At 55.0% G+C, this 12,481-nt stretch overlaps 1 protein-coding gene across 1 annotated transcript in view; it reads left to right on the forward strand.

The window, feature by feature from the left end:
• Positions 1-261: 261 nt before the first annotated feature.
• Positions 262-12,481, forward strand: part of ACSS1 (acyl-CoA synthetase short chain family member 1) — a 42,434-nt gene continuing 30,214 nt past the window's right edge. Inside the window, exons 1-2 of the mRNA XM_081257475.1 lie at positions 262-559; positions 8,166-8,262. Coding sequence (XP_081113601.1) covers positions 268-559; positions 8,166-8,262 — 389 coding nt within the window. The 5' untranslated portion in view covers positions 262-267. The remainder of the gene's footprint in view (positions 560-8,165; positions 8,263-12,481) is intronic.

Genomic DNA, 12,481 nt, shown 5'->3' on the forward strand with positions numbered 1-12,481 from the left:
TGGGACCCCTTCCCCAGCTGCTCCCCGTCGCTTCCCGGCCCCGCTCTAGGGTGGGAGAAGAGAGGCGAGGTGGGACGAGGTGGGGTGGGTAGATTCTTCAGACTGCGATCGGCAGGGCCCCGGGGTTGGCCGGAGGGCGGGGTCTGGGGGCGGGGCCTGGCCGGGGCGTTGACCGGAGGGTGGGGCCGGGGCTGGGCGTTGGCCGGAGGGCGGGGCGCGGACACGCGAGGGCACGGCTGTCACAGCCGCGCGGGGCTCTGAGGCGCGATGGCGGCGCGCTGCTTGGGCCGCGGTGTCGTACGGCTCCTGGGCGGCCTTCGCGGGGTGGGCGCGCGGGGCCTGGCGGCCCCCCGGCTCTGGAGCAGCGCCTCCGCCCCCGCCGCGCCGGCCGGCTCCTACCAGGAGCGGATCGCGCTGGCCGCCAGCGAGCCGGCCGCCTTCTGGGGGCCGCTGGCGCGGGATGTGCTCGTGTGGGACACCCCCTACCACACTGTGAGCGACTGCGACTTCCGCAGCGGCAGGATCGGCTGGTTCCTGGGAGGCCAGTTAAACGTGTCCGGTGAGTGGGCCTGGGGGCCGGGGCGCCCCAGCTCACGCGGCCCGAAGGGACCCCGAGCCCAGGCGGCGGGGGCCCCACAAGCTCCCTCCTCAGCGTTCGGGACTCGCCCCCGGCGAGCTGCGCAGTCACCCCGCACCCAACCACTAGCCCCGGGGACTCCCGGCCCGGCCCGACTCCCCAGTCCCGGCTCGGGCACCCGGCGTCCCTCAAGTTTAACTGGGGCCCCCACCGCCCCGCACGGCGAGTGCGCCGGGCCTCGGTGGAGGCGGCGAGGGGCGCCAGGAGCAGGACTACCTGCTCTCGCCCCGGTGCCGCCGGAGACAGAACCGAAAAGCTTCTGGCCGATGTCACCGCCGGGTGCCGGCCGGCGACCCGCCTGCTCGTGTAAACAAATCGAGCCGTGGCGGGCGGCGGGGCGGAGGAAGCCCGGCCGGCAGCGGGAGTCAGCCCGCGGGCGGGAAGGAGGCAATGGTGGGGCCTCCCAATACTCAGTTTCACCCTCGCCCCCAAGACCCACGGGGCTGGCTTTAGACCTCGTGCGACTGAGATCCCAGAAACCAGCTCCACCGCCAGTCAGTCCTCTGGTCTCTGCTGAGATTGGATCCACTACTGTTTTGTCAAGATTTGGGATTGGGGTGGGGTGGGAAAGGGTGCACTGCACCCACCCCCTGCCCAGCAAGTGGAGAAGGCCCAGGAAGTGAGGGAGGACCCAGGCAGGCTAGGCCTGGGGTGTGGGCAGCCAGGTGGGGCGGTCAGAGGGGCAGCCTGTCGAGGAGGAAGGGGGTAACTGGGGATAGGTGGGGTCTAGGGGGTGTTTAAGGAAAGGATCTGTGGGTCTTGGTGGCCAAGGCCTGAACTGGGCAGTGGGGTCTGAATCTCCCAGGCTCCACCATTTACTGGCCCATTTTTTCTGTTCCTCTGAGCCTCAGTCTCCTCCTGTGTAGACCGGAGGCAGTAATGCCCACCTGAGGGACTGGTTGTGAGGCCAAGGCACACACAGAAATGGAACGGGCCCGGCACTTATTGGTGAGCAGTAAGTAGTAGTGATTTCAACTTGTGAAATTCAGAAATAGTCATAGAATTATAGGTAGTATCTTGCAGTTATTTTTCAAACAAAGAAACTTCAGGGAACTTCGGACCAGATTTTTTTTCGTATGGTATATTGCTTTGCTGGTTTAATAAAAATGACTCAGTAGAGAAGTGTTTTCTCTAAACTTGAGTCAGCAGCAAGTGGCCTTGAACTACTGGGAAAAAACCAAACCCTTAGGTTTGCAGGGTTGGCGGAATGCGCCCTGGATGGGGGAGAGCGGAGTGCAGAGGTTCGGCGCAGAAGGATGCAGCTCCTTTGGAAGCTGCCTTGGACTTGGGAGGCCTGAGGCTGCCGGGACATTCAAGGTTGGCTCTGAACATGTGCCGCCTTTCAGTCTCAGATAAGACGGGGTGGGGTGGGGTGGCGGGGGGTGGGTAACGACAGACATATTGGACAGGCAGCAAGGGCCTCCTGAGCCTCACTTGGTCAGGGTCAAGGTCAGGGTCAGGGTGCAGCAGCAAGCAACTCTTGTGCCCCTTTTTCTTCACTTATTTCTCCTTTATGGTTACCTTAGCCAGAAACTGAACTTCAGAAAACTGCCTTGTAGAAAAACAGCTTTTCAGCCGCATTCTCACCTCAGATGTGTATGCAACCCACTCATCTGTCAGGAATATCCCTGCTGTTCGCCAGTGTCTGCAAATCACCGAGGTGATGGTATGAAAAAGGACCAGGCCAAGCCATGGCTGCCCTGGGAGCCACTAGAAAGTTGTGGGCTGGGTAGGGTGTTTTGGCGTGATCTGTCTGTGCGACGATCGTGTGATGATGGCTTGTTCCAAAGGAGCATCGCTTGAAACTCCCTTTACCCCTTCAGGAAGGTCTGTAAATACAGTTCTCAAAGTGTGGTCCCTGGACCAGTAGCATCAGCACGACCTGCACACTTTTTAGAAATACAAGTTCTCAGGTCCCATCCTAGGTGGCCAGAACCAGAAACCCAGGGGTGGGTCCTCCAGGTGCTTCTGATATACACTTGAGGTTGAGAACCACTGACCTATGTCCAACCTGCTAAAGTGGGCAGAATTGGGAACTGTTTAAGAGACAACTCTGTTAAACAAACAAAAAGAGTCTGTGGGTGGTTCTGTACAGTTGAGCCGTTCCAGGTGTGTCTTTGGAGTCACACCTGGGTTTGAATCCTTGTTTTCCCCGACTGTTCTTTTTTTTTTTTTAAGTCTTGCCATGTGCTTTATTTTTTTTTAGTTAATTTTTTATTCGAGTATAGTTGATTTACAATGTTGTGTTAGCTTCTGCTGTACAGCAAAGTAAGTCAGTTATACATATACATATATCCACTCTTTTTAAGATTCTATTCCCGTATAGGTCATTACAGAGTGTTGAGTAGAGTTCCCTGCACTATACAGTAGGTTCTTATTAGTCACCTATTTTATATATAGTAGCATGTGTATGTCAATCCCAATCTCCCAATTTATCCCTCCCTCCCTCCCCTAACTGTTCTTCCGTGCGTCTCCTCTTCTGTAACACGAGAATAGTGCGTAACTGAATTCTGTTCCGGTTCCTCTCGCTGCCATTTGATTAGTCTCACGGATTCCATGGGTCAGGACTTTGGACAGGGCCGGCAGTGGCTTGTCTCTGCTCCCCGTCACCTACATGACTCTAGTCATCTACGTGCTGCTCACTCCCAAGTCTGGGGCCTGAACTGCAGGCTGGGCTCAGCTGGAGCTGTGGCCCAAAGCACCTACAAGGGGCTTCTCACAGGATGGTGACTAGGCCCAGGGTCGTTGGCGGCCAGAGGTCCCAGAGACCAAGGCAGAGGCTGCTAGGCTTCTGACCAGCAGCAGGTGACCTGGGGACACCTGGGGCTGCTATTACCATTGAATGAGAAAACACTTCTAAAGCACTCTGCACTGTCTTTAGAACATTCCTTGCACCCAATCACTGGCCTTTGTTATTTACTAATGAATCCTGGGAGGAGGCTGTGACCTTGAACCTGGTGTTCACCAGTGCTGCTGAGCCTGCTGTGCTTCCTCTGAATGGGACCATGGGGGTTTCCACCTGATCAGCCTGTTCCTGGAAGCAGGCTGGGGAGGGCACACAGGTGGCTGACATGGCTCTGAAAGCCCGTCTTGGATCCTGGGAGAGCCAGGCCGTTGTTGTAGGGGTAGGTAGGTCGTGGTGTCAGAGGCCCTGGGTGGGGGAGGTAAAGCCAACACCCCCTGCAGTGCCACGTTCTGAAAAGGATTCTTTCCAGCTTTTGAAGTTTGGCTCTTTCCCTTGTAGGGCTCAACAGATGTCTTTGCTCCTTGGGTATAAACTCCGAGGTGTCAGGAAGTTGCAAGTGCAGAACTGGAGGGTAGTGACGCATTGCTTTCAAAACACAAAACTAAACTCTCCTTTGAGTCTGATTTTAAAAAACAAGTGTGTTTATTCTTACTTTCAAGCTCGGGTATAGAGACACTGTTGTTAACTAAGCATTGAACACAGAGATTCCTTGGACGCTTTGGGGAACATTCCTTGCAGCAATGGAAACCATTTCGCTGTAGCTCTCTCCTCTTCAGGATGTGCCTCGAATAATTCAGATGGCAGACACGCTGAGATGGCAGGAGCCTGCCTCCTGCGTTGCATTTCCTCCCAGCGACTGAAGTAGCTCTCTCAGGTCCCTCAAGGAACTCTAAGTGGACACGTGACCTCAGGTCTCAGAAGGAGCGTCCCTCAGAAAAGTCTGAATCCTCCCCAGTTGTTAGAGACGCGACTTACTTTAAATACCAGGTGCTTCTGGGAAGTTGGCAAATACAATTTTTGTGACTGCTGTAATACCTCAAATTGTACCGAGGAGGTTTTCTATTTAAAGAAAACCTATTGTGAATTCTTTTGTGAATATTAACTCCCTTATCTCTTTGGATTGAAATTGAACTTCTGTAAAGTGGGGAGGGGCAGGGATGCATTTAAACAACCAGCAGGAGTTCGTTGAATGAAAATACCTGCCTTTGTGTGTACATGTTTATGATGGAAATGATGACCCTCTCGTCACCTTTTCTTAAAAACAAACCCAAACCCACCACACACACCAGCTTACCTGCTTGCAGAGCCGTGCCAGGCCCGGGTGCGGACCTGCCCTTAGGTGAATGAGATGATGCTTCATCTCCCCTCATCCTTGTGACACCAACATGAAGTGTCTGGTGGCCCCCTTGTACAGATGTGGAAATAAAGGCTCCAACTCATGTTTGGTGGTGAACGGTGCAGAAAATGCCCCAGTGCCTCGGAGACTGCATTCTAATGAGACGGACCACAGATCAGTAAAGGAGCAGGTCCACACTGGGGAACGTTCTCAAGGTTTTTACAGCTGCTAAGGGGAGAATTAGGAAGTGTGCTCCACCATCCCCTGCCCCCCTCCCGTGCTGAAGGAATCTTAGGGACGTGGTCTCTGCCTTCGGGGACGTTCTGACCCGGATGGGGGAGGGTTTAGCGAGCTGGGAAGATGAGTGAGCGCTGAATGGTGTGGTGGGAGGGAGAGATCACTGTGTGCTGGGAAATTTGGAAAAGGCTTGAAATAAGAGGTCCGGTTTGAGCCAAGCCTTAAATTGCCCTCTCTTCTTGCCCAACTCTTCTTGGAAATACTTGGAAAGGAAATTTCCTTGTCCCACTGCCCAGTTCTTTGGGTCGAGACTTTTTTAAAAATGGGGGATGTAAGAGTTTCCTTCCCTTCCTCCTTCCTCTTTTGTTTTTCTCTCTTCTGTTGCGGCAATAGCGGGAGCCATGCATACGTGTTAAGAGCCAACATACGTATTGGCATTGTAGAGCCACGTCGCCCCAGACCCTGTACTGTGCTTTTCTCTGGGCGCTGTGTCATCTGAGTGTTGTCCATGGCAGCTGTGAACTGTGTTTCCCTTGGGGACACAGCCACACCAGCTGACCCCATGGCAGGAAAACTCCAGTGGCATCTAATTACTACCGTGACTCCTAGAGTCTGGAACCATTTCCACCGCCATGGATTAGGAGAGTGAGATTTAGCGGTGCTGTTTAGAGATAAACAGGCGAGTCTGCAGTTAGCGGTTAGCGAGTGGTTGGACAGCGGCCTGGCTCTAGAGCATGGTTTTAACCATGACCCCAGGCTGCCATCCAGTGGGGGCGTGGCCAGATGTCTTACAGAGCTCGTAAGAGTCTTTAATTACTCCTGTCCCCACTGGAAAAAGAAAGCCCCCCTGGAATCGGGAATATACATACCAGGTAGACGTGAGTGCATGTGTGCATACGTCCGCCTGTGAGCGTGGTCCTGGACCACAGCATCATGTCAGATCTTGGTAGAAGTGAAATGCTTAGGCCCACCCCTACCTGCTCAGTCAGAGACTTAGGGTGGGGCCTCACTACATGCTCATAAGTCCTCTGAGGATCCTGGGGAATTTAGAAGCCCTAATTTAGACCAAAAAGAAAACTTCTTGAGGGACTAAGCCATGAAGATGAGAAGAGGTGTGTTCCCTCCCCTGGGCATGGGGCCAACCTGGGGTCATTTGGACCCCACATTGCCCTCCAGCTCAGGGACTTGGGAGGTCCATCCGTCATCCAGAGCTTAGGTGCTTCTTCTGCTCTGAGCCCTGGGTCAGGCTGCAGGTGTCCAAACAGGAACAGGGCATCTGGCCCCTGCCCACAGAGGGGCAGCAAGTTGGATATATCGCAGGAAGAGTTAAGAGTCTGGGAGGCACGAGGTCCAAGGGAAGAGAAGTGCTCCATAACAGAGTGAGGCCGTGTAGGCTGGGACCTGTGGGAGGGCGGGCACCAGACGAAGGGCAGGAGTGGTGAGGGTGGGACGGTGCACCCCGGGCAGGGTGAAACTGTGCAAAGGCCCCGAGGCAGGAAGGCCCTCAGCAGACTCGGCACGGCCAGTGAGGGGTGGGGACGGGACCCACCCCTGCTGAGGGTGGTCACCGCCTCAGCTGCCAGGCGAGGGTAGGGCCTCCTCTGCTGCTTGTTCAAGAGAAGCCAGAAATCTGTGGTTTTAGTGTGAAAACTCTTGATTTCTGAACTTTGGACCAGACTGACACACACATTGATGTTGGGTTTACTGTGTAAATCCAGGTTTTGCCACCAAGCCCCTTCTCAGTTTGTCTTCTTGCTTTCCTCTCTTCTATTTTCTTGGTATTTTTTCTCTTCTATTTTTCTAGCAATTCAAAGAACTTTCCTGTGTAAGGAGTCATTTTTCCCATGACATCTATCTTTATTTATTAAAATTTTTGAGGTATAATTTATATACTTGTTAGGAGCCAGAAAGTTGAAATGAAACTTTTTAATTTGTAAGAGTAAATGACAGATAAAATAACCTGAGAGGGAAAAATGTGATACACACACACACACACACACACACAGACACACACACACAAGCTAAAGTTTGTAAATGTTTTCATGTGAGTTCACCCTGTTGAGGATTATGGGGGTCATGTGGTTTGTTATGGGGAGGGCCTCCCATAACTTTTGTCAGAATGGTTTTCCATCAGGAAGTATTTGTAGTAACTCGCAGCAGGGTGACTATCAGGTGGTAGTTGACCTTGTATTCCTGTGGTAGCACCTCAGCGTTGCCTTCCATCTCATTCTGACCCAGCCCTGTGAGTTAGATGCAGCAGTGGGTGCATCTCCCATTTATGTAGGAGGAGATTGATCTGGAGAAGATAGTAACTGCCCCAAAAAGAAACAAAAAAGAAAAATGTATGTACCTGGACATGAGGGTGACCCTGAAGACCAGGTGAGCAGTGGCTGCTGCCCCCAAAGCTGTTTGTGGTATTTATTCCTCTGCTGACGGGGAAGTGTGTAATGAAAACAGGCCACGAGGGCCGGCTGGAAGGGGCTCTGGCACAAACCAGCCACAGCCAAGCTCACCTTGAAGTCCAGCCAGTGGTAGTGAATAGGAGGTTAGCAATGAACATGATCCTACTAATCTTCAGGTTGACGGTAGACCAGCACAACTGACCTGTTTTTGCGGGCAGTCACGTGACCTGAGCTTGGGTAATGGAGGGAAAGGGAGCAGAACCTCCCGGAAAACTAGCAAGGCATTTTGCCATCATCGCATCCCTTCTTGGGGCAGGATGCTGGCTGGGCACCTGAGAAGGGATGTGGGCCCTTGTCCTGGATCGCACCTCCACCACACGAGAGCCCACCCCGCGCACGTGCACTGATTCGGAGCGCCCTGTTTGCATCGAGTCTTCTTTCCCACAGCCCAGCCTGCGGTGCTCATCCCTGGCTGCGCACGTTAGAACCGCCAGGGAGCCTTGAAAACCACGGGGCCAGTCGGGTCAGGGTCCCCTGGGTGGGGACCGGGGTTGGGACTCCTGGTGTGAAGCACCTGCTTCAGAGCATTCCCAGGGGTCACCTGTACCTGCGAGGTCATCTTTGTGTAGTGACCACCTCGTTTCTGCGGGCTCTATCACCCTTCTCCTTGCAAGGAAGTAGAAACCCGCCTCTGATGAGGGAAGGGTCCACCCCAGTGAGAGCAGCGCAAACCACTGCAAACCTGACCCTCCCCTTTCTGACTCCAGTGGCACCAAGTGTAATGTCTATGAACCTGTTTTTGTGCAGTCAACTGCTTGGATCAGCATGTTCGGAAGTCCCCGGAGAGCATCGCTTTGATCTGGGAGCAGGATGAGCCTGGAACTGAAGTGAGGATCACCTACAGGTACCATGTGTCCCCTGAGGGAGGGCACCTCTGTCGCGCTGGACGTCAGCACCAAACGCTGCTGCCGGGCTGTTGAGAGGAGGAGCCCCGGCCTCCTTGCCTACCTGGGCAATATTTGTTGTCTTTCGATTCCCCTGGAAGGAACTGGGTCCTCAGAAACAAATATGACAAACGTTCAAGGCACAGGGCAGACTCTTGGTGCAGTCCCGTGTGACTGTGACCTGTTCTGGGCGGGGGGTTATATGAGTATCAGGGGCCATGTTTCCACTTGGGAAATGTTCTCTGGTCTCAGGAAAAGTAAGCATGAACATGGACTGAATAAAGTACACGCTGGGGTAACTCAAATCAGCCTCTCTTAGTGTGCTTATGACAGTGGCACAACAAATAAAATTGTCTTTAAAAAGGGGCTAAAATAAAACAAACAAAAAGGGGCTACACCTGATATTTGTATCTGTGACTCCTTAAATAAATTCGTCACGTATTCTGTACACCAAGCCTGTGTGTTGGGGGGTTTGAGCGGACCTGGCGTCTGGGGGCAGGTGCTGGCCTTCTCAAAGCCCTGCCCCCTCCCGGGACTGCCTTGCTCCGAGGTCTCTGGTCTGTCACCGCATCCCTGCGGGAAAACCCCTTTGCTCAAGCTTCAACTTACCTTTACAGCGCTATCTCAGGAGGAGGGTTCAGAGGAGCAGGTCCTGACCCCGGAGACCCCCTGGTTTCCTGCTTGTTTTTCAGATGCAGGTTTTATCACAGATCCAGTGCACCAAGCCTGGGGAAGCTGTGTTCAGTTGAACTTCTGGATGGAGCAAAGTGACATTCGTTAATCTCCTGTGGTTCCTAGTGCGCCCTGCCTTGCTCGTCCCTCCCCTGCTCCCAATACCCCTGGGCCGTCACAGTCCCTCCCAGCCTTTACTGCCAGTCACTGCACTGACCTGGGTCCCCTGGACAGATAACCCTCCTGACTCCATGGGGTTCACACATCAGCAGCATTGTGGCCTGGGACCCCCGGGCCCTGCACACTGTAGTTGGGGGCACTGCTCTAATGGACAAGCTGCTCCGCTGTTCTTCACCCTTATTGGCCCGACTTGATCTATGTGTGATTGTCCAGTAGATTAAGTCTCTATGGGTGGGGGTGGAGGAGGTAAGGGGAGTTCAGCTATGGGCTAATTTCCTCCGGTCCTCCTGTGGACCGGGACCCGGAACTGGGGTTGGGCTGAGTCAGGCTTCTGAGAGCCGCTCCAGCTGAGTGTGTGTTTGTAACTCGGGGCGAGTCTCAGGACTGCAGCCAGCTTGTTAAAACAAAGAACAACTTCATTTCCATTGCAGAGCAGCCCCGGGCAAGATATAAACCTATAAGTACAGGCAAAGAATTTATTATTCTCTCTTTAAAAATAAACAAGCTCAGCCTGAAGAAATGGTTTTACAAACTTCAGCCGGTCTTAGTGCCAGGTGACTGTTGTTTTTACTGTTTGAGGGAAAAGAGAAGTGTGTGGACGGGTTGTCTATAATTGCAGCTAGTTTTTTTTTTTTTTTTTTTTTTTTTTGCGGTATGCGGGCCTCTCACTGTTGTGGCCTCTCCTGTTGTGGAACACAGGCTCCAGACGCGCAGGCTCAGCGGCCATGGCTCACGGGCCCAGCCGCTCCGCGGCATGTAGGATCTTCCTGGACCGGGGCACGAACCCGTGTCCCCTGCATCGGCAGGCGGACTCTCAACCACTGCGCCACCAGGGAAGCCCCTGCAGCTAGTCTCTGAGGGACTTGGATTCATCATTTTCCTGGTCATGTTAGGTTTTTGACATGAGATTTTCTTCCTCCTGTCTCAGAGGAGAGCTGCCTACGCTTGGTGCTGGTCATCCTGCCAGCATACAAACTGCCACTAAAATAAAGTGCATTCCTGCCAAGTGTCTTACATGGTGGCACCCAAGGTGCCCCAGGATGGTCACAGGCCTTGGTGACCTGAAGACCAAGTTCCAGACCCATGGTCTGAGCCCTTGAAGGAAACTGCGTGGGGATGTGGTTCTCACGGGCTGGGGTGCTGGAGGTGGATTCCCAGGGACCACGCCTGCCTGTTCTGTCCTAAGCTTGGGGGGCCCATCTCAGTCCTCAGGTGCACAGAGCCTCTCCCTCCTGAGTCTGCTGAATTCTTCTGAAGAGGTGCATTTCTGAAGAATCATCGGAGAGCTTGTGACGTGAACTCACTCCTGTCCCAAGCCCTAGTGATATGTGGGTCCACATGTGTTGCACATGCCCTCGCACACACGCCCTAAACGTGCACGTGTCTACAACCTGCTCTTGGTGTTCAAGGATCCTCCTGAGCTGCTCTCCTGGGTTGCAGGCACCGCCCTGCTCCTGTTCTGGAAGTCGGGCCATTGCCTGGGGGTGGGCTGTCTGCTGTCTTCAAGGTTCTGAGCCCTGGGGTGTATTGGCAGCTGCACCTCCCTAGGGTGGGGGAGGGCTGGCAGGACCAGCTTTGGGAACCCCTGGGCAGCCGAGTGTCCTCATCCCGGCCCCACCCCACCTGCAACTGTTGCTTGGCTGGCGGCAATTCCCAGGCGTACCCTGGCAGACGGGCTGAGGCCTCGGGGGCCCGCTGGGCAGTGCGTGGGGGGCCTCATGCTGGCGCCGGCTGCGTGGCTCTGGGAGAAGGACAGCCTCGTGGGCTGGGGTTCTGTCCGTCCGGCGCGGTGCTCCCTCCCCGATGGGAGGCGAAGGGGCAGGACCTCTGCTGTCTGGGATCAGCCTGGGATGGCCTGCACGTGTCTCCCGGGGAAGAGGGCAGCCTGTGACCTGAGGCCGGAGCCAGGGCCAGAGGGCTGCCCAGCCGATTTCCGGCCTTCCTCTGCCCAGAAGTGTGTTCAGAACCAAACTGAGGGAGCTGTTCTCCCCAGCGAGCCAGCAGGCCTGCAAAGCTGGGCCCCCTGGCACCGCCTGAGGCCTCCGAGGCCAGGGCTGCAGACGCCAGGCAGGCACAGATAATCTGGGTGGCTCCCCGAGGCTGTGCAGCCAGATAGCACTGGGAGCAGTTCCTTCCAGCCGTCCACGTGCTTATTTCGCAAGAGGGTCCTTCACATTCAGTTTAAGCAGACAGATTCTAGAGGCCCTTGGCGATGGGGATGTGGACAAACACAAATCCCTGTCTTCTAGGCAGGTGGTGCGGGGGCTCAAGACCATTGCCTGCCTGGTGCCCGGGCTCTGGGCCAGGGGTTTCCAAGCTGGGGATGGGCAGAGGGCGTGGAGCAGGGCAGACCCTGTGGCTGGTCCTGGCGTCCCTGTGCTCAGGACCTCTCAGTGGCGGGTGCCTGTGCTCGGACAGAGGAGGGAGCAGCCTGAGAGTGTTCACCAGACTCTGAACCGGGATCTCCCGTGTGAGGCTCTCTGAGCAGGGGTCCAGACGTGAGTCCTTTTAAAAAAAAGTTTTTTAAAAATTTATTTTATGGAAGTAGAGTTGATTTACAATGTTGTGCTAATTTCTGCTGTACAGCAGAGTGATTCCGTTATACACATAAATATTCTTTTTCATATTCTTTTCTGTTATGGTTTATCCCAGGATATTGAATATAGTTCCCTGAGCTCTAAAGTAGGCCCTTGTTATTTATCTAAGATGTGACCTTTTAATTAATCTGTAGCAGGTTTTAGCCCTGGCCTGGCCCTCCTCTGTGAACGCGGGTTGCCGTGAGGGCAGCGCTGCTGTGGTCATGGCCAGGCTGTGCAGCTGAGCTGGGCATCTGGGCTGCAGCGGGGAGAGCAGGCCTGGCACCCGCCATGTGACCACACGTGAGCCGAGTGGAGTTTCCACTGTGGGTCCAGCCCTAGAGGCCGGGATTTCTGTAGTTGTTGCAGCTGGGCCTTCTTGTGGTGGGGCGTGCACAGTGGGGAGCCCCTACCCAGAGGCGCAGAGCGGACGGCAGGCCCCCTCCCCGCTGCCTGCCTCAGAGCCCCTCAGCCGGTGCGGAGGATGCCTCCTGCCTGGGCCAGCCGACCAGGCACTGGGTGTTAGTGGTGCCTAGCATGGAGGGCCCACTGAGAATACAGGATGGGGCCCAGCCCCTGGGGCGGCCCTCCGTCTGGGGCAGCCACACCAGCAACCCTGGGCAGAGGGTGCCGCAAGCTCTGAAGCCTGGAGGCACCTCCTGAGAAGCTGGCTTGTGCCCCGGGCCCCGGGTGTCTTTACGTGGCCACTTGTTAAGGTCACGGAAGGGCCCTGTGGGCTCTGGCAGGAGGA

Source organism: Mesoplodon bidens (genome assembly GCF_964165515.1).
Source record: "Mesoplodon bidens genome assembly, chromosome: 15".
Lineage (NCBI taxonomy): Eukaryota > Metazoa > Chordata > Mammalia > Artiodactyla > Ziphiidae > Mesoplodon > Mesoplodon bidens.